This window comes from Notolepis coatsorum (genome assembly GCF_963971535.1).
Source record: "Notolepis coatsorum genome assembly, chromosome: 4".
Lineage (NCBI taxonomy): Eukaryota > Metazoa > Chordata > Actinopteri > Aulopiformes > Paralepididae > Notolepis > Notolepis coatsorum.
Window position 1 is genome coordinate 17,914,026 of NC_140168.1, and position 26,033 is coordinate 17,940,058.

Genomic DNA, 26,033 nt, shown 5'->3' on the forward strand with positions numbered 1-26,033 from the left:
AAGAGGGAAGTAGGTTTAACCTGCTAAAGTATTTTAACGTTTTATTTACCACCGTCTTATTATCCACAAAACCAGCTCTACGTCAAGATAATATCATAATATAGCAGTGTCAAGAAATACCAAAACACTGCAGCGTTTTTATGAAATGTGAAAAGTTAAAGTCGACTAAACTTGATCAACAAAGAGGTAAGAGGTTGTTTGCTACCTAGTTGTTTTGCCAGTTGGCCACTAGCATCACATAGTAATGAATGAATGAAAACTTTATTACCAGATTGTAGAATGGGTACAATACAGTACAGCTCAATACACACAATTGTTAAGGGGATGCAGACCAAAGAAAGACGTTTGTCTTGTTTACATCAGGGTCCCCCATTTTCAATTCATAGTAGCTTCATGAAGCCGTTATGAGCACAGCAGGTTATGTCGTGTGTACTCACTGTACAACATGGTCGACATGGCTCACTTAGCAACGTTCTTCAACGTTACATGATTAAAGTGGTTTCTAATTTCGTTATGAACATGACACTGATCTGTTCTGTTGCCTATAGTTTATACCTGCTGCCTACTGCTTTCACTGTCTACACTGTAGTCATAACCACCTACCTCATACTATTAGTCTACCCATATAACTCTGTATGATAGCATGTACAATAGTGCTGTATATACTGTATATATACATTTATATGTACAGCATATATACATATCTGTCTGAATATACCTGCATATAATCCTACAATATACCTACTTATACACCTGCAGCCATATACCCATATAACTATGATAGCATGTACAATAGTGCTGTATACTGTATATACATTTATATTTACAGCATATATACATACCGGCCTGAATATACCTGCATATAATCCTACAATATACCTACTTATACACCTGCAGCCATATACCCATATAACTATGATAGCATGTACTACACAATAGTGCTGTATATACTGTATATATACATTTATATTTACAGAATATATATATACATATCTGTCTGAATATACCTGCATATAATCCTACAATATACCCACTTATACACCTGCAGCCATATACCCATATAACTCTGTATGATAGCATACTGTACAATAGTGCTGTATACTGTATATATATACATTTATATTTACAGCATATATACATACCGGCCTGAATATACCTGCATGTAATCCTTCAATATACCTACTTATACACCTGCATATAACCCATATAACATATAAAGACACAATGGTAGTAAGTCGTACAGGCCAGCAGTGAAACTAGTGAGAGTAGGTAAGGGATATGTACAGATATAGATAATTCTACAGATGTGTAAAAAGGATGCAGCCAGGCAGGTATGTACAGACGGATGTGGATAAATATATATACGGTAAGAATCAATTATTATTATTATTAAATACAGCATTATTGTACATGCTATCATACAGAGAGAGTACAGAGTACATAACCATTTGCTAATCTGATCTAGATTCCAGCCTGGTCAAGATGGAGCTGTCGCCCGTCTGCCATGACAAGATGGAGCTGTCGCCCGTCTGCCATGACGACAGCATCAACGCGGAGGGAGGTGGAGTCAGAGCTGATGGCAGGAGAAAGAGAATCCCCCGTGAGTAGACTCAATTCAGTTAACGGATATTAACTTGTGTGAGAAGGACTGAGAGAGAACCATACACTCTGAGCAGATTAGTGCAGAACTGCCCTCTCTAGACAGAGTGGTTTCTGATCTGTTGCTGGAGAGGAGGTTGAGTGGTTTCTAATCTGTTACTGGAGAGGAGGTTGAGTGGTTTCTAATCTGTTACTGGAGGACGAGGAGGTTGAGTGGTTTCTAATCTGTTACTGGAGGACGAGGAGGTTGAGTGGTTTCTGATCTGTTGCTGGAGGACGAGGAGGTTGAGTGGTTTCTAATCTGTTACTGGAGGACGAGGAGGTTGAGTGGTTTCTAATCTGTTACTGGAGAGGAGGTTGAGTGGTTTCTAATCTGTTACTGGAGAGGAGGTTGAGTGGTTTCTAATCTGTTACTGGAGGACGAGGAGGTTGAGTGGTTTCTAATCTGTTACTGGAGGACGAGGAGGTTGAGTGGTTTCTAATCTGTTACTGGAGAGGAGGTTGAGTGGTTTCTAATCTGTTACTGGAGAGGAGGTTGGGTGGTTTCTAATCTGTTACTGGAGGACGAGGAGGTTGAGTGGTTTCTAATCTGTTGCTGGAGAGGAGGTTGAGTGGTTTCTAATCTGTTACTGGAGAGGAGGTTGAGTGGTTTCTGATCTGTTACTGGAGAGGAGGTTGAGTGGTTTCTAATCTGTTACTGGAGAGGAGGTTGAGTGGTTTCTGATCTGTTACTGGAGAGGAGGTTGAGTGGTTTCTGATCTGTTACTGGAGAGGAGGTTGAGTGGTTTCTGATCTGTTGCTGGAGAGGAGGTTGAGTGGTTTCTGATCTGTTGCTGGAGGACGAGGAGGTTGAGTGGTTTCTAATCTGTTGCTGGAGGACGAGGAGGTTGAGTGGTTTCTAATCTGTTGCTGGAGAGGAGGTTGAGTGGTTTCTAATCTGTTACTAGAGAGGAGGTTGAGTGGTTTCTAATCTGTTGCTGGAGAGGAGGTTGAGTGGTTTCTAATCTGTTACTGGAGGACGAGGAGGTTGAGTGGTTTCTGATCTGTTGCTGGAGAGGAGGTTGAGTGGTTTCTAATCTGTTGCTGGAGAGGAGGTTGAGTGGTTTCTAATCTGTTACTGGAGGACGAGGAGGTTGAGTGGTTTCTGATCTGTTACTGGAGAGGCGGTTCAAGTATTCAAAAAAAAAAGTACAACTGATCCAATCTTCTCAATCTTTAGCAATAACATTTCAGAACATGAACAGTTCTTCAGAACATGAATGGTTCTTCAGAACATAGGCTTGTCAGTGGTGTCAGTGGACTCATCCACAGCTATGGAAATGCACTGTACATTTTTTTTCTATCACAAAGCTGTTTAATCAAATCACCAGCCAGTATTTCAGTTATTCTGGTTGCTGTGCTATCTGAGCGGGATTTGCTTTTGTTTGCCTTCAAACATGGTCTCCATCACTTCAGTCATACATTACTTTCAAATTGCCACCCTTCACAAGAGCTACCGTTTCTTGGCATATAGTCACATTGGTTTGGTGCTGGGACTCAGGATGAACGCATATTTTTCAGTCCATTCACCTTTGAATTGCAGTCGACTTTTCTTTTACTGACCATCTTTGAAAATGCCATTTTTCTGCTGGCTGCCTGCTGGCGAAACTAGGCTAGTAGCTACATTTATCTCACGGAGATAAAACTGGGAGCGAGTTTACTGTAGATGCGCTGTCAACTCTGCTCTGACTCTGACTGTTTAAGACCCGCCCTACTCTGCCTCTGATTCGCAGACTGTGGGTGAGGGGGGAAAACACTGACGGGACGCTGAATGTGATTGGACCAGACCCGTACACAGACACAGACAGTGGCAGTGCAGCCGGACATGCAGAGCACTGCTCGCAGTCAGAGGAGATAGCAAGGATGCATTTGCCTTCCACTTTACTTGATATCACTCCGGAATCAAGTTTCAACCAAGTCACTAACATAACGTTGCTGTCATGAGCCTGCGCTATGGTAGCCTACAAGTAATAAAATAAATAAAACGTCCAACTCTCGCGCAACGACTCGGCAAACAGTTGCGCGCGGGCCACATTAACACTAAACTTTTATGTCAAGTAGGGGGCCGCAAAATATCATCCCCCGGGCCGCAATTGGCCCGCGAGTTTGAGACCCCTGGTTTAAACCATGTGAAAGATGGGAATGTTGATTTTAGAATTCGAATGTCACCGTTATGAATGAAGCTTCAAACTATTCAGTGTACAGCCCTACTCGGTTGTGATCCGTCTTCTCTCTGTCCAGGGGACGTGCAGGTGGACATAGAGTACCTGTACGAAGCCGTGCCCCAGCTCTCCGGGATCTTCAGGATCACGGACAAGATTGGAGAAGGTGAGTCAAAGGGTTTATTTGTTTATTGTTATTTGCACTTATAAACATACATTCTGGAATAAAATAAGTAAAAGAAGAACAGTTAAAATGTGCAGGAAAGGTCAAAAAACCCAAGGGCTTATAAGCGACATCCCCTCTTAAACCTATATAGGATAACTACACAAAAGATATCCCCCCCCACATTATGCACAAACACACATGCGCATATCCCTCTCTCATACACACAGATACATACAATACAGCATTATATAACAATTATAACGGTGGGGGGAAAAAATACTTCACTCAAATTCACAGACTACAGGAGCTGTAGTTCTTTTTTAAGCTTACTTTTAAATATATTTAAAGTGGAACATGTTTCTGTTAGATTTTGTATAACATTCCACATCACTGCACCTTGATAAACAAATGAGAATTTGGCAACAGAGGTCCTACAGAAAGGAATGCGTAAGTCTTTATTTCTTCTTGTGAGATGTGCATGATAATGAGAATTAAACTCAAAATAACTTTGAAAAAATGTTGGCAAAGATAAAGGAAGACCAATCACTTTGTACATAAGAACCCCTGTTTGGTACTTGTTGACCTCATAAATTGTGAGTCAAAGGGTTGATGACATCATTCACAGTGAATCCTGGGCCCTCATTCATCAATGTGTTCTACGCACAGATCTGTGCTTACCCTGTGCGTACGATCATTTCTAAGCAAAGAGTGGGATTCATCAATTTCGATTTGAACTTGACTCCGTGCTTACATCTACGCACAGGTCAGACCAGGCGTACCTGGCGCCCAGTGGTAGAATATCGTTACTACGCATAAGCACTCCTCAGTCCTGCATTAGTTTCAAGGCGGAAATAAGCTTCCGTGCATTAGTGTTCAACTTCTGTATGACCCGTAATTCATTATAGTTCATTGTAAAATAGCGACAGTAGTGTAATTATAACGGGCTCACACGCGAACAAGAGGTTGGCCTGCTTGTTTGGCACGGGGGGCAGACGCAAAACACCAACCTCCAAACACGATTAGATATTGTTTCAAATAAAAAGCAAATTATTTTGTGTGTCATGTTTCCAAATAAGATTGGTCACGAAATGCTTTCTACTTCAATTTGTTGGTTAGAATAGATGACCTCCGTTGAAACTTCACTGAGACTAACAGTCTATTTGTGAGCTCCCGCACAGATGTGATGATAATAATAACAATAATAATAATAATAGCTTCATTTTATATAGCGCCTTTCAAGAGACCCAAGGTCGCTTTACATAGATAGGGGGGGGGGGAATAACAAAGTAACAAACATAGTGGACAGACACACAACATATATATATGATGATGGAATTCATTCAAGATCCTCTCCACCCTCGGGTCTTTGCCACCGCGGCACGGTCCATCGTGATATTGGAGATGGATCGACCAATAGACTGTTACTGTAGCTGTCAAAGCTCCATCACAAATGCAGTTATGTGAATAGAAAGGGATTCCACTCAGTCAATGTTGCGATGCGCATTTGCCTGATACATGTTATTGCTGGATGCCGGGAGGAAGGCGATGCTGAATGTTTTCAATTCATTAAATAAAACGGATACTTTTTGCAAGGGTTTACTGACTGTCATACAAATGATCAACCAACTACATACTGTAACTTTTCAGTGCACGTTCTTATTTACATTGTGACAACAGCCTTGTGAGTTCCCGCAGTGACCCGCACACAGACATGATGGAATTCAAGTTCATGTTTGTATTGATCACATATAGGCAGGCTACACATGGTGTATCTGCTACATCATACATGGCAGTAAGATTCATTGTTCTTGTATAGCTCTCGTATTATTGTTTATGTAGGCTACCCAATACTGACATCAAAATGGATTGTAGTATGCCTCTAGAAATCATATGCAGCAGGTAGAAAATTGACGGGAGATCCATCGCGATTTGGAATCAAATTGAGGAGAACTTTAATCCCTGGGTATTAATCAAACAACACGGGAAAAGGCAGTCATATTCCAGCGCGGTCTTTATTAGCCGACAACTAAATAGATGCCTCTAAAAATCATATAGCCAATCGAACACAACTAATAAAGGCATTCATATTACAGCACGGTTATAATGACACACAACCAACGCCAAACAGTGGTCAACGAACGGTCTTTATTAGTATTTTGAGCTGTCCAGGCAGAATTGCAGCAATGGTCTTAGGGAGCCGTTGATATCTGACATCACCGTTTACAAATCCGCCTTTTATTTATCCCATAATACGCGATAGTGTCTTGGTTCGACAGCAGTGAATTCTCCGTGGAGTTTTTCAGAGCTCGGGTCAGTCCATTATTTCACATCCCATGGGGGGTGTTTCCTCACTTTCATGACCATATATGGATAATCATGCACAAGCATTGACGGTAGAACAAAGTTCTACGGGGGAGCGTAGAGCCTGCGTACGCACCGTGTGATGAATCCCGACTTCCCTGTGCGTACACTAGTTCTACATTCCGTGCTTACGTGTGGAAATAGAACATATTCTACGTCCACGTTGATGAATGAGGGCCCTGAAATCTAGACTTTGGAAAGCGGAAATATCCAGTTGGTAATACTGACCCAAGGCTCTACTACTGAACATAACATTGTACATGTCTGTTCTCTCCTGTACATCTGACATAGTGTCTGTCCTCTCTCTGTACATCTGACAAAGTGTCTGTTCTCTCCTGTACATCTGACAAAGTGTCTGTTCTCTCCTGTACATCTGACAAAGTGTCTGTTCTCTCTCTGTACATCTGACAAAGTGTCTGTTCTCTCTCTGTACATCTGACAAAGTGTCTGTTCTCTCTGTACATCTGACAAAGTGTCTGTCCTCTCTCTGTACATCTGACAAAGTGTCTGTCCTCTCTCTGTACATCTCGGTCCACATCTCAGAGGATCTGACATGGTCAACACACATAGACACAGTAGTAAAGAAGGCGAAGCAGCGCCTCTACCACCTGAGACAGTTAAGGAAGTTCAGAGTATCGGGGAAGATACTCCAGTCCTTCTACTCAGGAGCTGTAGAGAGCATCTTGACCGGAAACATCACTGCCTGGTATGGGAACAGCACGGCACAGGACAAGAAGGCCCTACAGAGAGTGGTGCGCTCAGCCGAGCGTACCACGGGTATTGCACTACCTCCCCTGCAGGTTCTATACAACAAGAGGTGCAAATCCAGAGCCTGCAGAATAATGAAAGACCCCCACCACCCCAATAACAGCCTGTTCCAGCTGCTGAGGTCAGGCAGACGCCTGCGAACCCCAGCTACTAGGACAGAGAGGCTTAGGCTCAGCTTCTTCCCCCAGGCCATCAGAGCCTTGAACAATGAACATTGAGTGCCACAGAACACTGAACTATCCACACACAAGCACACATGAGCACACACACGACACGCACACTGTGCACTAGCAGCCACTTTAACACTTTAACATGAGCGGGCACACACTCATGCCGCACTCACCCACACTTATTGCCAAAAGGAAAGGCCACTTTAAATTAGTATAGCAACAGTAACAGTGTATTGCACTACCAAAGCTACCTAGCATGTCCTATATGCTCTGTAAATAACTATGTACAGATACCGAGATGTCACACCATGTTACCTGTTATTGCACAATGTTGTTTTTATTGGATTCTATTATATGTTGTACCACTGTATTGCACATCGTTGCGGGCAAGACCACCCGCATTTCATTGTATACTTGTATGCCGTGACAAATAAAACTTGACTTGACTTGACAAAGTGTCTGTCCTCTCTCTGTACATCTGACAAAGTGTCTGTTCGCTCTCTGTACATCTGACAAAGTGTCTGTCCTCTCTCTGTACATCTGACAAAGTGTCTGTTCTCTCTCTGTACACCAGGTACGTTCAGTTCTGTGTACCTGGGCGAGGCCCAGATGCTGGATGGCACCAGAGAGAGGTTTGCCCTGAAACACCTGATCCCGACCAGCCATCCGCTCCGCATCGCCGCAGAGCTGCAGTGTCTCACCGTGGCTGGGTGAGTGACCGACCGGCTTCAAGTCACTCAAGACGACAACACATTTTTATTATGTGGAGAATGCATAACAATCATTATTCTGTCGCTGGGGCCAGTTCTTATCACTCTCTGCAAACCATTTTGTGTTAGTATCTTTGTTTCTGTGCAGGGGCAGGGAGAGCGTGATGGGAGTGACGTACTGCTTCAGGAAGGAGCACCATGTTGTTATTGTGATGCCCTACATGGAGCACCAGCCCATCGTGGTGAGTAGACAATAATAATAATAATAATGATAATAACTTTATTTATAACAAACAAACATCCGCTTATAAAATAATAATGACAACGTTAAACTCTTAAGCCCAGGGGTGGCCAACCAGTCAGAGACTAAAAAGAGCCACAAAAATGACTGTGGTACCACAAAGAGCCACACCATATACCAGCGTTTCTCAACCTTGTTTTTCAGTCACGGCACCCTTCATGTGTTTATAAGTCTCACCCTCTGGCCTCTGAAGTTGCTAATGTATTTTTTATTTGGGCCTCACAGGGTTAAAAGTACCCTGTGAGACCCACGGTTGCAAAATTACAAAATCACTTTTAGCCATTTTTAAAAAGTCTGTAAATGTTTATTTAATTTGTTTTAAGCACATGTATAGTCAATTGGTCCTGTTGTTCGGCCTCACAATGCTATTTGATAGTAAATGTGTTTATATGTCTCACCCTCTGGCCTCTGAAGTTGCTAATGTCTTTTTAATTTGGGCCTCACAGGGTTAACCTCTTAAGCCCGAGATATACAGTAAAAGTGTATATTTTCAGCATTACGTTTGTTTACCAATGATTTTAACTGTTATTAGTGAAATATAAGATTATAGAAATCTCAGGGCATTGAGTCGGAAACCGGCGCATATTGACAGGAGGAAGTGGAGCAGCCAAAAGTGAGTGTAGACTTTTGAAGGAAGAGACTCAGGGCTTTCGAATTTCAAAAAACGACCTTACCCAGCTCACGCCAGCCCCTGTCAATCATCTGACTTCTGGATTTACTTTTTTATTTCTCTTTTTGGGATTATCTCCCACAAACCTGAAGGTTATTTCCATAAAACAGAATGCAGTTAGTTTCTCTAGCAAAAAACGGTGGAGAAATTTACATTATAAAAAAGATGGCAGAATTCAGTACTGTATCTACAAAACCTTCTGTTTAATCATCTTCCCTTTATTCATTTGCTTAGATTTTTCAGGTCTGGTAAATTTTAGCATGGTGTTATTCACAGTCAAAGTTACATTTTTTTTTTTTTTTTATAAATATAATTGATATTCTCCTTTGGTTCATTACAATTTACTCAAGCCTAGTAACAGACACACTATTTCTGACACTGGGAATACATACATCCCTGAGATCCATAGATGTCCCTAGATTCACATACCAAGAACATGCAAATGGACCATTTAAAAAAAAATCTGTAAATGTTTATTCTACGTCCTTATGGAATGAGTAACATAAAAAAAGAAAAAAATATATAATCTTTTATTTTTTTAAATGTTTGGATGGAAGAGCCACACATTTGACGGGCAAATAGCCACATGCGGCTCGCGAGCCGCGGGTTGGCCACCCCTGCCCTAGCCATATTTTCAGAAGATTCACCTAAAAAGACATACCTAAGTAAATGGAACATTGCTCCACTTCTACATGCATGTTCTTGGTATCTAGGGACATCTATGGATCTCAGGGAATGTATTCCCAGTGTCAGACATATTGTGTCTGTTACTAGGCTTGAGTAAATTGTAATGAATCAAAGGAGAATATAATTTCTTTTAAATGTAATAAATTCTTCTTATCTTTGACGGTGAATAACACCATGCTAACATTGACCAGACGTGAAGAATTGCCACTTTGCTCCTTCTTGAGATCACGTGTACAAAAAAATCCAAATATAAGAATAAAGGACAGATGTACAGGAAGTTTTGTAGATACAGTACTGAATTTTGCCATCCAGACACATGCAAATTATGAATATAGAATATCAGGCCTATAAATTACCTTATTATAGCCAAATCGCACATCTATGGATCGGGCCAAATCTCCCCTTTCCAATGGCTGAGTTCGGTCTGGATTTAGTACCACCAGGCGCCCATGACAGGGCAGCAAAGACCATGAATGAAATCTACTGTAAGTACAGTTACTTCTTTGTAATATAAATAGGTCTGCCATTTCTTAGCAGATTGAGATGCGTTTTTTCCCCCTAGACATTAACAGAAAGGTAAAGAAACAAACTATGTTCTATTTCATGGCAATAACGTTCAGGTTTGTTCCTGTGAACAAGGACCCGTGAGATATAATCACAAAAATAACGTCAATATTTTCAGCAGCTTTAGCCTTTCACAGAGGCTGGTGTGAGCTGGGTATTGTAATTTTATGAAATTTCGATGTCTATTGAATAGGGATGGGTACCGAATTCGGTACTTTTGAGGCACCGAACCGAAACACGTCGGTACTACCGAGTATCGAATCAAGTGGGAAACAGAAAAAAAAATATTTTTATTATTTTTTTTTAAACTTTTTTTTTACTTTTTTTTTTTTTATTTTTATTTTTATTTTTTTTATGTCAACGTTCACACGCACAATATATGCTTACCTAGGATTTGACTTGATTCAACAACAAAGCAGTCGGAGCAATGACAAGCCGAAAACTGTCGAAATTGTAGTTATTTGAAGTTTGGATTTTTTTTTATGACTGCAAATTTAATTTCTTGAGACTAAAGTACCGAAAAAAGGTACCGTTGGGTACCGGTATCGATTCACAGGTACCGGTACCGGTATCGGTTCAAATGTGAAAGGTACCCATCCCTACTATTGAAAGCCCTGGGTCTTTTCTGTTTTAGGATTACAACACTTTCATGATGCGTTACTTCCTCACGTCTAATTCATCTGGTTTCCACCGGGATGCGCTGAGATATTTATTAACTCATATTTAGCTAATAACACTTAAAATCATTGGTAAACAAACGTAGTGCTGAAAATATACACTTTGACTGCTGTTTTGATAGGGTTAGGGTATTTACTCTTGCCTACATTTAAAAAAAACAACATTAATTAATACAGACTATTGATCTATTTCTATTTATGACATGAATACTCAAATACCCGATACCGGGCCCGTCAGGCTTAAGGGGTTAACTTGTACACACGAGACATAGCCTGAAGTCTTATCTAGTAGAGGTCCAAAGTTTATAACAATCCCACGGAAAATTAAGTGTTTTACACATGTTTTTGTAATGTTTGTATCTGTAATAATTCATCCAAAACTTGTTTAGAGGATCTCAAATACCAATTTTAACTTGTTTAGAGGACCTCGAAGACCTATTTTAACTTGTTTAGAGGATCTCAAATACCTATATATTGTTGAAAAGGACTAAAATATGTCATTGTCACCTTTAGATAATGTTGCTTGAGGCTGCAGGGGTTGTGCAATAGATTCATGATATGACACAACATGTTGCTGGTCTCATCACTGGTTGTGTAATATGAAAGTATATTGATGGTAAAAGCTGGTCTGTAATATGAAAGTATATTATTGATGGTAAAAGCTGGTCTGTAATATGAAAGTATATTGATGGTAAAAGCTGCTCTCATCACTGGTTGTAATATGAAAGTATATTGATGGTAAAAGCTGCTCTCATCACTGGTTGTAATATGAAAGTATATTGATGGTAAAAGCAGCTCTCATCACTGGTTGTAATATGAAAGTACTGCAGGTAAAAGCTGCTCATCACTGGTTGTAATATGAAAGTATATTGATGGTAAAAGCAGCTCTCATCACTGGTTGTAATATGAAAGTACTGCAGGTAAAAGCTACTCATCACTGGTTGTAATATGAAAGTATATTGATGGTAAAAGCAGCTCTCATCACTGGTTGTAATATGAAAGTACTGCAGGTAAAAGCTGCTCATCACTGGTTGTAATATGAAAGTATATTGATGGTAAAAGCTTCTCTCATCACTGGTTGTAATATGAAAGTATATTGATGGTAAAATCTGCTCTCATCACTGGTTGTAATATGAAAGTATATTGATGGTAAAAGCTGCTCTCATCACTGGTTGTAATATGAAAGTATATTGATGGTAAAATCTGCTCTCATCACTGGTTGTAATATGAAAGTATATTGATGGTAAAAGCTGCTCTCATCACTGCTTGTAATATGAAAGTACTGCAGGTAAAAGATGCTCTCATCACTGCTTGTAATATGAAAGTACTGCAGGTAAAAGCTGCTCTCATCACTGCTTGTAATATGAAAGTACTGCAGGTAAAAGCTTCTCATCACTGGTTGTAATATGAAAGTACTGCAGGTAAAAGCAGCTCTCATCACTGGTCTGTAATATGAAAGTACTGCAGGTAAAAGCAGCTCTCATCACTGGTCTAGTGGTCTGTAATATGAAAGTACTGCAGGTAAAAGCAGCTCTCATCACTGGTCTAGTGGTCTGTAATATGAAAGTACTGCAGGTAAAAGCAGCTCTCATCACTGGTCTAGTGGTCTGTAATATTAAAGTACTGCAGGTAAAAGCAGCTCTCATCACTGGTCTAGTGGTCTGTAATATGAAAGTACTGCAGGTAAAATGAGCTCTCATCACTGGTCTGTAATATGAAAGTACTGCAGGTAAAAGCAGCTCTCATCACTGGTCTGTAATATGAAAGTACTGCAGGTAAAAGCTGCTCTCATCACTGGTCTGTAATATTAAAGTACTGCAGGTAAAAGCTGGTCTGTAATATGAAAGTACTGCAGGTAAAAGCAGCTTGTTGTTTGTCCAGCAGGAGCTCATCGTGCGCCTGAGTCTGGAGGAGGTGCGGCAGTACATCTACCACCTGCTGAAGGCCCTCAGACACATCCACCGCTTTGGCATCATCCACCGGGACATCAAGCCCAACAACTTCCTGTACAACCGGCAGGACAAGACGTCAGTAGCAGCTGTTTGAACGCCGTCACACACACTTCAGTTAACAGCAGCCCAGGCCTTTAATCACTGAACTCGCCTGGTGAACTTACTATATGACACGGGCCGCTAATTCCTTTTGCGCAAAAATCTTGCTCTGCAAAGATTGGAAATATCCAATTGTGTATTTTAAACCAGTATGAATATTATGTCAAAATACAACGCATACAGATCAGATATGGAATATTTAATCATCACCACCTCACTGCTCAGTAACACCTCACTGCTCAGTAACACCTCACTGCTCAGTAACACCTCACTGCTCAGTAACACTTCACTGCTCAGTAACACCTCACTGCTCAGTAACACCTCACTGCTCAGTAACACTTCACTGCTCAGTAACACCTCACTGCTCAGTAACACCTCAGTAACACCTCACTGCTCAGTAACACCTCACTGCTCAGTAACACCTCACTGCTCAGTAACACCTCACTGCTCAGTAACACCTCACTGCTCAGTAACACCTCACTGCTCAGTAACACTTCACTGCTCAGTAACACCTCACTGCTCAGTAACACCTCACTGCTCAGTAACACCTCAGTAACACCTCACTGCTCAGTAACACCTCACTGCTCAGTAACACCTCACTGCTCAGTAACACCTCACTGCTCAGTAACACTTCACTGCTCAGTAACACCTCACTGCTCAGTAACACCTCACTGCTCAGTAACACCTCACTGCTCAGTAACACCTCACTGCTCAGTAACACCTCAGTAACACCTCACTGCTCAGTAACACCTCAGTAACACCTCACTGCTCAGTAACACCTCACTGCTCAGTAACACCTCAGTAACACCTCACTGCTCAGTAACACCTCAGTAACACCTCACTGCTCAGTAACACCTCACTGCTCAGTAACACCTCAGTAACACCTCACTGCTCAGTAACACCTCAGTAACACCTCACTGCTCAGTAACACCTCACTGCTCAGTAACACCTCACTGCTCAGTAACACTTCACTGCTCAGTAACACCTCACTGCTCAGTAACACTTCACTGCTCAGTAACACCTCACTGCTCAGTAACACTTCACTGCTCAGTAACACCTCACTGCTCAGTAACACTTCACTGCTCAGTAACACCTCACTGCTCAGTAACACCTCACTGCTCAGTAACACTTCACTGCTCAGTAACACCTCACTGCTCAGTAACACCTCACTGCTCAGTAACACCTCAGTAACACCTCACTGCTCAGTAACACCTCACTGCTCAGTAACACCTCAGTAACACCTCACTGCTCAGTAACACCTCACTGCTCAGTAACACCTCACTGCTCAGTAACACCTCACTGCTCAGTAACACCTCACTGCTCAGTAACACCTCACTGCTCAGTAACACTTCACTGCTCAGTAACACCTCAGTAACACCTCACTGCTCAGTAACACCTCACTGCTCAGTAACACCTCACTGCTCAGTAACACTTCACTGCTCAGTAACACCTCACTGCTCAGTAACACCTCACTGCTCAGTAACACTTCACTGCTCAGTAACACCTCAGTAACACCTCACTGCTCAGTAACACCTCACTGCTCAGTAACACCTCACTGCTCAGTAACACCTCACTGCTCAGTAACACCTCACTGCTCAGTAACACTTCACTGCTCAGTAACACCTCAGTAACACCTCACTGCTCAGTAACACCTCAGTAACACTTCACTGCTCAGTAACACCTCAGTAACACCTCACTGCTCAGTAACACCTCAGTAACACCTCACTGCTCAGTAACACCTCAGTAACACCTCACTGCTCAGTAACACTTCACTGCTCAGTAACACCTCACTGCTCAGTAACACTTCACTACTCAGTAACACTTCACTGCTCAGTAACACTTAACTACTCAGTAACACTTCACTGCTCAGTAACACCTCACTGCTCAGTAACACTTCACTGCTCAGTAACACCTCACTGCTCAGTAACACCTCACTGCTCAGTAACACCTCAGTAACACCTCACTGCTCAGTAACACCTCAGTAACACCTCACTGCTCAGTAACACCTCAGTAACACCTCACTGCTCAGTAACACCTCAGTAACACTTCACTGCTCAGTAACACCTCACTGCTCAGTAACACTTCACTGCTCAGTAACACTTCACTGCTCAGTAACACTTCACTGCTCAGTAACACCTCACTGCTCAGTAACACTTCACTGCTCAGTAACACTTCACTGCTCAGTAACACCTCACTGCTCAGTAACACCTCAATTGAGACCTACCTTTATTTGTCAAAACGTGTAAAAACACCAATCTTTATTTGGGACATGTGTCTGTTTGGGACTCTGCTTTTATTTGAAAAACTGTTTTACAGTTTTATTGTTTCACTATTGTATAGATTTAATTTGTTTTGTTAAAAACTAACATCTAACATTATATTCAATGTTTTGTGCTTAAAAATTTGTGAACTAGAACATCAAGTTCCCTCCAAGAACATCAGAATCGCCCAGTTGTATAGAAAGTTATATTTAATTTAATTTCAAACCTTTATTTAAACTCAAACCTTTATTTAAACTCAAGTCACCTTGAGTGTACATACAGCAATTAGCAAAAAAAAGCATATAAATTCATAACAAAGAGACAACAAGACAAGGCAAAGAGCGAGGATAACAAATTAATTCAAACACGTACAACTCTATTTAAACTCTGCAGCCGAGGGGAGAGTCTCAACTTCAAGGACTGTTCATTCCATGAGCCAGTAGTCCTGTAAAGCTCTTGTATTCTTGCAGGTAAACCCTGGTGGACTTTGAGCCAGAGGCGTCATAGTAAAAGCTCTTGTGTCCTTGCAGGTACACCCTGGTGGACTTTGAGCCAGGGGCATCATAGTAAAAGCTTGTGTGTCCTTGCAGGTAAACCCTGGTGGACTTTGAGCCAGGGGCGTCATAGTAAAAGCTCTTGTATTCTTGCAGGTAAACCCTGGTGGACTTTGAGCCAGGGGCGTCATAGTAAAAGCTCTTGTATTCTTGCAGGTAAACCCTGGTGGACTTTGAGCCAGGGGCATCATAGTAAAAGCTCTTGTATTCTTGCAGGTAAACCCTGGTGGACTTTGAGCCAGGGGCATCATAGTAAAAGCTCTTGTATTCTTGCAGGTAAACCCTGGTGGACTTTGAGCCAGAGGCGTCATAGTAAAAGCTCTTGTGTCCTTGCAGGTAAACCCTGGTGGACTTTGAGCCAGGGGCATCATAGTAAAAGCTCTTGTATTCTTGCAGGTAAACCCTGGTGGACTTTGAGCCAGGGGCGTCATAGTAAAAGCTCTTGTGTCCTTGCAGGTAAACCCTGGTGGACTTTGAGCCAGGGGCGTCATAGTAAAAGCTCTTGTATTCTTGCAGGTACGCCCTGGTGGACTTTGGCCTGGCTCAGGGCACCACCAACACCCAGATAGACCTGCTGAAGGTGGGGAAGCAGAAGACAGCCGTCAAGGGTGGAGGTTCCACTGGGAAACAGGGCAGCACACTACCTTTCAGACCCCCTAACACCACCACCACCACCTCCTCTGCACCTCCTCCTTCACAGGCCGCTAAGACCCCAGCACCTCCTCCCTCCTCTTCCTCCTCCTCTCCCACCTCAGGGAAACCTGCGGTGAAGAGGGCTCTCCCTGCTGCCCCCGCTGGACTCCGCTCTAAACACTCTAAGGTGTCTGCACTGGGTTGATGTCATAGAGATGTATAGAGTGATGTCATTGAGGTGTATATAGTACTGTAGTTAAGGTGTACACTGGGTCTATGTCATAGAAGGTGCTGACTGGGTTGTGTGTTGTAAATGGTAAATGGCTGCTTTTTTATATAGCGCTTTTATCCAAAGCGCTTTACAATTTTGTTACTTACATATTACCCATTCACACACCGATGGCGGAGGCAACCATGCAAGGTGCCAACCTGCTCATCGGGAGCAATTAGGGGTTAAGTGTCTTGCTCAAGGACACATCGACACGCTGCCCAGGAGGAGCGGGAATCGAACCGGGTACCTCCAGATTGCCAGACGACTGCTCTACCTCCTGAGCCACTGTCGCCACTGTGTGTAGGAGCTGACTGGGTTGTGTGTTGTTGTATTTGTGTATGTGCTGACTGGGTTGTGTGTTGTATTTGTGTATGTGCTGACTGGGTTGTGTGTTGTATTTGTGGAGGAGCTGACTGGGTTGTGTGTAGGGTTTGGTACCGTTCACATTTGAATCGATACCGGTACCAACGGTACCTTTTCTCCATACTTTAGTCTCTACAAAATGTAATGTTATCTACCTACCACACTTGCGACCGTTTTCGGCTTGCCATTGCCCCGACTGCTTTGTTGTTGAATCAAGTCAAATCCTAGTTAAGCGTGTATTGTGCGCGTGAACTTGCGGCACACTTCATAGGTTTAGTTTCTCGCTGTAAACGAAAAACGTTGACGTCATCGGACTTTTATATATAAAAAAAAAAATTACAAAAAAGATTGCATTACCGAAATGTGGCACCGGTGGATCTCAACGTGAATCGGTACTCTGTAGTACCGACGCGATTTGGTCGATACCCTTAAAAGTGCCGGATTCGGTACCCATCCCTAGTTGTGTGTGTGTATGTGCTGACTGTGTTGTGTGTGTGTATGTGCTGACTGGGTTGTGTGTTGTGTGTGTGTGTATGTGCTGACTGTGTGTTGTGTGTGTGTAGGAGCTGAGTGGGTTGTGTAAAGCCCCGAGGCCCGTGTTTGGAGAGAGGAACTTCAACAGCTGCTCTCAGACCCAGAGTCCCTCCGCCACCAAACTCACCCAAGTCACCAAACCGACCGCTGCCAAGATGGAGGTAAGACGACCGATGATCTGACAATGAAATGATAAGGTAACAGTCTATAAGACGAGGTATTGCTATTTCTTCATCTACGTCATTTCATGGTGCTGTGATTAATACAACACAAGGATTCAATGTCCCCCCGATGGCATCACTGGTGGCCATATTCAAAATAATTTACTATTAATATTAATAACTCAAACTAAATTAATGTGTGCAAAACTTTCTAGTTTTTGGATGTGTGTGAGCATTATGTGCATCAGCGTTGTTTTTTGGTGAAGTTCCCCTTTAACTCATTGACTGCCACACTATTTTCCCAAGTTTACTCCCTGGCGCCAGCGTTTCAGACCGTTTTGACGATGTTTGTAGATCCATCGTATATTCTATATTATAGCTATGATTGGAGACATACTATGGCTCATTTGAAATGCTTATATTTATACTCCCAACAGGGAACAAACCGTTTATTTCTACATACATCCGTTCCTGAGCAATCCCAGGCTAAAGAGTGGCCAGTTTCCCAAAAATCCCTTCTCATTTTCTAGTAAGAGAGATATCGCGTCTTCTGTGAAGCATGCGCAGTTCGTGTGCTTGTTGCTCGACACCTTTTTTTTTTAAGGTCAAAGGGTTCATCTTGATACATATTATTGTTATATTCACAAAACCACCATGAGTAATCTTACCTGCTTCTCGACTTGGCATCTATTCCGGCTCATCTGGGTCTGACTCTGTAATGTCACTGTCTGTGTCGCTATCGCTGAACATTTCAGTGAGATATTCGGGCTCTGGACGTGCTCTCTTGCGACTACTGCGGCGCGGTGAGACGCTCTGAACAGATAACATTACATCCTCGGCCCGGCTTGACTTTAGTATTTTATTTTTCTGATTGACCAGAAATGCGGACTCCAACGTAGTCTGGTGAAAACGCACCTTCTGGATAGTCTTCACCTTGTTTTTCCTCTTCATGATAATCTCCAATCGTTCACTACACACCGTCACTATTGCCACCGCTCTCATAAACAGTTTGCTCAGCTGAGTTCATGTGGGGGACAGGCCAACTGGCCCTATCGGGATTCGATCGTTATCACAGGGTTACCACATCCATACACAAGGTGCGCGAGAGTGTCTAGTATCGTAATAAAATAAAAATAAAACATAAAACGAATATACTCGTTTTTGGCGTTCAACGCATGGGCGCCAAAAACGAATATACTCGTTATTGGCAGTCAATGAGTTAGAGTATTCAAGAGGTTTATTTATCACATACATACCAGGGCATACAGTGAAATGCGGTTGGCCATGCCCGCTTTGATTGTGAGTTAAGAGCCCCGCCCAGGAGACAGGAACTGTTCTGCTTTCATCCCATTGGTGTTGCTTGTTGCTGCATCTTCTTCCTTTCTTTCCAATATCTCACATATAGTCAGGGATGGGATTCTTCAGGCTTCTTTGAACATACAGTATCGCTGTATCCATTCCACAATTCACCTCCTTTTTCGCTACTTTATGCATATGTAATTTTTTTAAACTCTTTCTTCAGCCAGTGAAGCCAGGTAAGACGGAGGACATAGCCAACAGGAAGTATCTGTTGGCCAGCCGGCGCCCCCTGCCTGCCAGGGGCCAGGCTAGCAGCCAGAAGCCCCAGAGGCCCCCTGCTGTAAACCTGGGTCTCACCTGTACCTGCTACCTGACCGACCGTGTCTGTAACATCTGCATGTCCAGGTACAAAGAATACTGTAACATCTGCATGTCCAGGTACAAAGAATACTGTAACATCTGCATGTCCAGGTACAAAGAATACTGTAACATCTGCATGTCCAGGTACAAAGAATACTGTAACATCTGCATGTCCAGGTACAAAGAATACTGTAACATCTGCATGTCCAGGTACAAAGAATACTGTAACATCTGCATGTCCAGGTACAAAGAATACTGTAACATCTGCATGTCCAGGTACAAAGAATACTCTAACATCTGCATGTCCAGGTACAAAGGGATGCCCGATCACGTTTTTTGCCACCGATACCGATCTTCTATGAGCCATATCGGCCGATACACTGCCGATACCGATTGTTTTTGGTTTTGTTACTTGTTACTCTTACTGTCATGCACTTGTCCTAATATACTAACCTACACTGTAGCACCAACATTGTAACCAACATTGTTACTCAGCTGATAGAGTTGTGCCTTTCCTGATGACTTGTCATACGGAACATACAGTAAGTCGCTTTGGATAAAAGAGTCAGCTAAATGACTAAATGTAATGTAAATACCCATTGTTCATTTAATAAACTGTATGCCTCACTGTGTGGAAGAGACTGGGATCATTCTTTTGTGCAAGGCAACATCAGGCTTGACTTAAAACATTACTTTCCTAACTTAGTGAAACTAAATGTACTGAATTGTTATTTCTTATTTTATTTCTTATATTATATATATATAAAAATCCAGCTATTTTAGCGAATATCGGCCGATACCGATCGCTGGCCGATCGATCGGGGCATCCCTAGTACAAAGAATACTGTATCATCTGCATGTCTAGATACAAAGAATACTGTATCATCTGCATGTCTAGATACAAAGTATTGACCACCTCTCTCCTTCCTCCTCCTCTCCATCCCTCTTCTTTCCTCCCTCTTCTTTCCTCCCTCCTCTCCCTCCCTCTTCTTTCTTCCCTCTTCTTTCCTCCCTCCTCTCCCTCCCTCTTCTTTCCTCCCTCCCTCTTATTTCCTCCCTCCTCTCCCTGCCTCTTCTTTCCTCCCTCCCTCTTATTTCCTCCCTCCTCTCCCTGCCTCTTCTTTTCTCCCTCCCTCTTCTTTCCTCCCTCCCTCTTCTTTCCTCCCTCCTCTCCCTGCCTCTTCTTTCCTCCCTCCTCTCCCTCCCTCTTTCCTCCCTCCCTCTTCTTTCCTCCCTCCCTCTTCTTTCCTCCCTCCCTCTCCCTCCCTCCCTCCCTCCTCTAGGAAGCTGCAGGTGGCTCCCCGGGCAGGGACGCCAGGCTTCAGAGCCCCAGAGGTCCTCACTAAATGCCCCAACCAGGGCACAGGTGGGTGACTAGGCACTGACACACACACACACCTGTTCATCAGTCCGCACCTACATGCACACATAGAAAACGTCCCATGGTCATACAAATCCTGGGGGGCGGGGTTTCTTTGCTGGAAAGGTTTTGTAAAATGATATGTGTCAATACATCTGGTCAGCTCATAGACATTTTATTTGAATCTTTTTCTTTTTTCTTTTTTGAATTTTTTTTTACCTGCAGGTTGGTTTAGGAACCTTTTGAAAGAATAAGCCAGGAAATTAATCTTATGATTGCATACATCCAGAGCAAATCACAACAAGACACTAAAACCAATTATTCAACTAAATGTAACAAATACTGATAAATGTTTGACATGTCATGGAACCATCACCTGATTGTCTCTCTGTCTCCAGCTATAGACATGTGGTCTGATTGTCTCTCTGTCTCTCTGTCTCCAGCTATAGACATGTGGTCTGATTGTCTCTGTCTCTCTGTCTCCAGCTATAGACATGTGGTCTGATTGTCTCTGTCTCTCTGTCTCCAGCTATAGACATGTGGTCTGATTGTCTCTCTGTCTCCAGCTATAGACATGTGGTCTGATTGTCTCTCTGTCTCCAGCTATAGACATGTGGTCTGATTGTCTCGCTGTCTCCAGCTATAGACATGTGGTCTGATTGTCTCTCTGTCTCCAGCTATAGACATGTGGTCTGATTGTCTCTCTGTCTCCGGCTATAGACATGTGGTCTCTCTGTCTCTCTGTCTCCAGCTATAGACATGTGGTCTGATTGTCTCTCTGTCTCCAGCTATAGACATGTGGTCTGATTGTCTCGCTGTCTCCAGCTATAGACATGTGGTCTGATTGTCTCTCTGTCTCCAGCTATAGAAATGTGGTCTGATTGTCTCTCTGTCTCCAGCTATAGACATGTGGTCTGATTGTCTCTCTGTCTCCAGCTATAGACATGTGGTCTGATTGTCTCTCTGTCTCCAGCTATAGACATGTGGTCTGATTGTCTCTCTGTCTCTCTGTCTCCAGCTATAGACATGTGGTCTGATTGTCTCTCTGTCTCCGGCTATAGACATGTGGTCTGATTGTCTCTCTGTCTCCAGCTATAGACATGTGGTCTGATTGTCTCTCTGTCTCCAGCTATAGACATGTGGTCTGCTGGAGTCATCCTGCTGTCTCTGCTCAGTGGTCGCTACCCGTTCTTCAAAGCCAGCGACGACCTGATGGCTCTCACGCAGATCATGACCATAAGAGGCTCCAGAGAGACCAGCCAGGCTGCCAAAGCCTTCGGTAGGTAGTGTTGATCTGTGGTACTGAACTACCTAACTAACCAGCTAACTAACTAACAAACGTAAAGCCTTCAGTGGGTAGTGTTGATCTGTGGTGCTGAACTACCTAACTAACCAGCTAACTAACTAACAAACGTAAAGCCTTCAGTGGGTAGTGTTGATCTGTGGTGCTGAACTACCTAACTAAACGAAACCTTCTGATTACCAGACGACCGCTTTACCTCCTGGTCCACTGATGGATACATCTTGATATTTGTCTAGTCTAGTGTGTTCATTAGATGGGTGAAATCCTCTTTCAGTGCCCATTTTCTTAGGCAGTTAGCCTCGCTGGTATGCGCACCATTAGCGTTAGCCACGCTTCTAGGCCTCTTTGTTTTTTGAAAGAATGATTAAAAAAAATATATATATTATAATTATTAAAAAAAAAAATGCATTTGACTAAGAGGTTGGCAGTCGACTACGGCTCCTTTCGATCGATTAGTCGACTATTCGACTAATCGGGTTCGGCCCTAATTATGATACTAACTTGATACCACTAAGGTCCTCAAACAACTGCTAGTTAGAGTGTAAATCACAAGAGTATTTACAACGTTGTCACATCGTTCTTCACTAGTGGAGTCTCTGAATGAAACTGAATGAACAGTTGTTGTACTCGGTGTTGAACAGGCAAGGCGCTGGTGTGCAGCCGGGAGCTCCCTCGGCAGGACCTGCGGACGCTGTGTGAGACGCTGAGAGGACGGAGACCGTCGCCCCTCGACCTGGTCACACCCCTCCCCCCGACCACCAGAGACCCCCCCGCACACCCTCTTCCCCCGGGAACCTCCAAACAACAACAACAACATCAGCCCAAGGATCAACCCCAAGAGACACTTTTCCAGTTCACAGCAGGGTCCTCCAAGAACCAACAACCCACAGAAGGGTCTTCTAAGAACCAACAACTCACAGCAGGGTCTTCTAAGAACCAACAACCCACAGCAGGGTCTTCTAAGAACCAACAACTCACAGCAGGGTCTTCTAAGAACCAACAACCCACAGCAGGGTCTTCTAAGAACCAACAACTCACAGCAGGGTCTTCTAAGAACCAACAACCCACAGCAGGGTCCTCCAAGAACCATCAACCCACAGAAGGGTCTTCTAAGAACCAACAACTCACAGCAGGGTCTTCCATGAACCATCAACCCACAGCAGGGTCTTCTAAGAACCAACAGCAGCAGCCAAAGGGTGAACCCCTAGGAACCCCGGTCCACCAGACTGCAGGGGTGTTGTCACAGAACCAACAACTCCAAAGCCACCAGAGCTGTTCCAGAACCACAGAAACCACCGGGCATCGGCATCAGCCCAACGACGACGCCCAGGAAACCCCCTGGAGGACCCCCTGGAGGAAGCCTCCCCAGATCCAGGCCTCCACCCACCCTCCTGCCCAGGAAACCCCTGCTCACCTGGCCGCTGCCCCCTGGAGGAAGCCTCCCCACCAGAGCCAGGCCAGAGCCACGGAGGCCTCCACCCACCCTGCCCAAGAGACGCCCGCTCCCCAGCCAGAGGTCAGCGAGGCCCAGGAGGACGAGCGAGGCTGGGACAAGGTTCCTGACGAGGCCTATGACCTTCTGGACAGACTGCTGGATCTGAACCCTGTCACCAGGATCACTGCAGCACAGGCTCTGAAGCACCCGCTGTTCAGAGACCTGCAGAACACTGACTGATGCAGCTCAGAGCTTTTCAATCTGTTAGAGACCTGCAGGACACTGACTGATGCAGCTCAGAGCTTTTCAATCTGTTAAAGACCTGCAGCACACTGACTGATGCAGCTCAGAGCTTTACAATCTGTTAAAGACCTGCAGGACACTGACTGATGCAGCTCAGAGCTTTACAATCTGTTAGAGACCTGCAGCACACTGACTGATGCAGCTCAGAGCTTTACAATCTGTTAAAGACCTGCAGCACACTGACTGATGCAGCTCAGAGCTTTACAATCTGTTAAAGACCTGCAGCACACTGACTGATGCAGCTCAGAGCTTTACAATCTGTTAAAGACCTGCAGCACACTGACTGATGCAGCTCAGAGCTTTTCAATCTGACAGGTGACAGTTTAGCTGTTTAAACTGAAGTGTGTGAGGGACTCTGTGCTCAGGAAAGGCTCTCTAAGAGGGAGGTCTTCGCTACTAAGCCCCTCTCTTTCCTGAAAGGTGTCGGTGAACAGACCGGTCGGAGGGTTTGCTTTACCTGCCAAACAGCCCACGGGTCAGGAAGCGCCCATTAAAAAAAGCTGTTGGGTTTTCAAACTGTTGAAAGGCTTCCTCCTTGACGTTAACAAGAGTCTGACTGTGAGACGACTAGCTGTTTAAACTGGGACTGGGTGTTGTTTACTCAACATTCATTGGTTGGTCTGTCAGCATGTTGTTCTACTTGTCCAGCAGGGTACAGCATGACCACCAGTCACAGGATCAGCTGTGGCTCAGACGTCGGTCAGTTGTACCACTAGCTACTGACCTGGGTTCAGTTCTATTAGTTACTTTAACCTGGGTTCTGTTATATTAGCCACTTTAACAGGTAACCTGGGTTCAGTTATATTAGCGACTGACCTGGGTTCAGTTCTATTACTTTGTTTTTAGTTTTTCTTTCCTGGTTGCCAAGTTTCTGGCAGAATTCAGAATCCACAGGTCAGTGGTCAGTTCACAATAACACATGTTTCACTGCCAGAGTAACCATTCAAAGTGTTCAAAAGCTTTTACTGTGTGTGCTAGTACTAATGTGTGTGTGTGTGTGTGTGTGTGTGTGTGTGCTAGTACTGTGTGTGTGTGCTAGTACTGTATATATATGTGTGTGTGTGTGTCTGTCTGTGTGTGCTAGTACTGCGTGTGTGTGTGCTAAGTGCTAGTACTGTGTGTGTGATTGTACTGAACTGAAATGTATTATGATCTTCCTCATTAAATTACTATTTAATAAAAGTACATTGTTTTAATATCATTATCATGAAAGCACGTGTGAGAACCAGACTTAAAGCCACAGTCCACTGTTTTTTATGAGAACCAGACTTAAAGCCACAGTCTACTGTTCTTTGAGAACCAGACTTAAAGCCACAGTCCACTGTTCTTTATGAGAACCAGACTTAAAGCCACAGTCCACTGTTCTTTATGAGAACCAGACTTAAAGCCACAGTCCACTGTTCTTTATGAGAACCAGACTTAAAGCCACAGTCCACTGTTCTTTATGAGAACCAGACTTAAAGCCACAGTCCACTGTTCTTTATGAGAACCAGACTTAAAGCCACAGTCCACTGTTCTTTGAGAACCAGACTTAAAGCCACAGTCCACTGTTCTTTATGAGAACCAGACTTAAAGCCACAGTCCACTGTTATGAGAACCAGACTTAAAGCCACAGTCCACTGTTATGAGAACCAGACTTAAAGCCACAGTCCACTGTTACGAGAACCAGACTTAAAGCCACAGTCCACTGTTCTTCATGAGAACCAGACTTAAAGCCACAGTCCACTGTTATGAGAACCAGACTTAAAGCCACAGTCCACTGTTATGACTACTAACTACCCAGGGCCCTGAGCTGGGGGGCGGGGGGCTCAGGTTGCAGAGGGGGAGGGGCCTCAGAGGGTCTGCAGGGGGAGGAGCCTCAGAGAGTGGATGGTTGCGGAGGGGGAGGGGCCTCAGAGGGTCTGGATGATTGTGAAGGGGGAGGGGCCTCAGAGTCTCTAGACTAGAGCCCACAATCTCCAGGTTATTAAAACAGTGTTTATTGGACCATTATGTAAAAAAGAAAAGCATCATCTTTAAACATGGCTGCCAGCAGCTCACTCCTCTTTAACACATTGAGTGCCAACGACGAGAAATCTCGTTGTTGGCCGCCATGCGTTGAGTGCCAACAACGAGAAATCTCGTTATTTAATCGTTATTAGCGATATCCATTCATTTTTCATCAATCTAGCCTCACGTTATCATTGGGACTGGCTCTGACCTCGAGAAGGGCAAATACCGCCCCCTATCGTCTCCCGGATGGTATTGCACCCATTGGAATGGACTCAATGA

At 43.6% G+C, this 26,033-nt stretch overlaps 1 protein-coding gene across 1 annotated transcript; it reads left to right on the forward strand.

The window, feature by feature from the left end:
- The first annotated feature begins 11 nt into the window (after nucleotides 1–11).
- On the forward strand, nucleotides 12–24,832 carry cdc7 (cell division cycle 7 homolog). Its single transcript, XM_084313647.1, has 12 exons — nucleotides 12–186; nucleotides 1,466–1,600; nucleotides 3,880–3,966; nucleotides 7,840–7,975; nucleotides 8,124–8,217; nucleotides 12,759–12,901; nucleotides 16,257–16,560; nucleotides 17,571–17,702; nucleotides 19,225–19,406; nucleotides 20,645–20,727; nucleotides 21,851–22,000; nucleotides 22,666–24,832. Exons 1-12 carry the CDS (start codon nucleotides 141–143, stop codon nucleotides 23,697–23,699), a joined length of 2,526 nt encoding a protein of 841 aa, XP_084169773.1. The 5' UTR covers nucleotides 12–140; the 3' UTR covers nucleotides 23,700–24,832.
- Nucleotides 24,833–26,033: the final 1,201 nt, after the last annotated feature.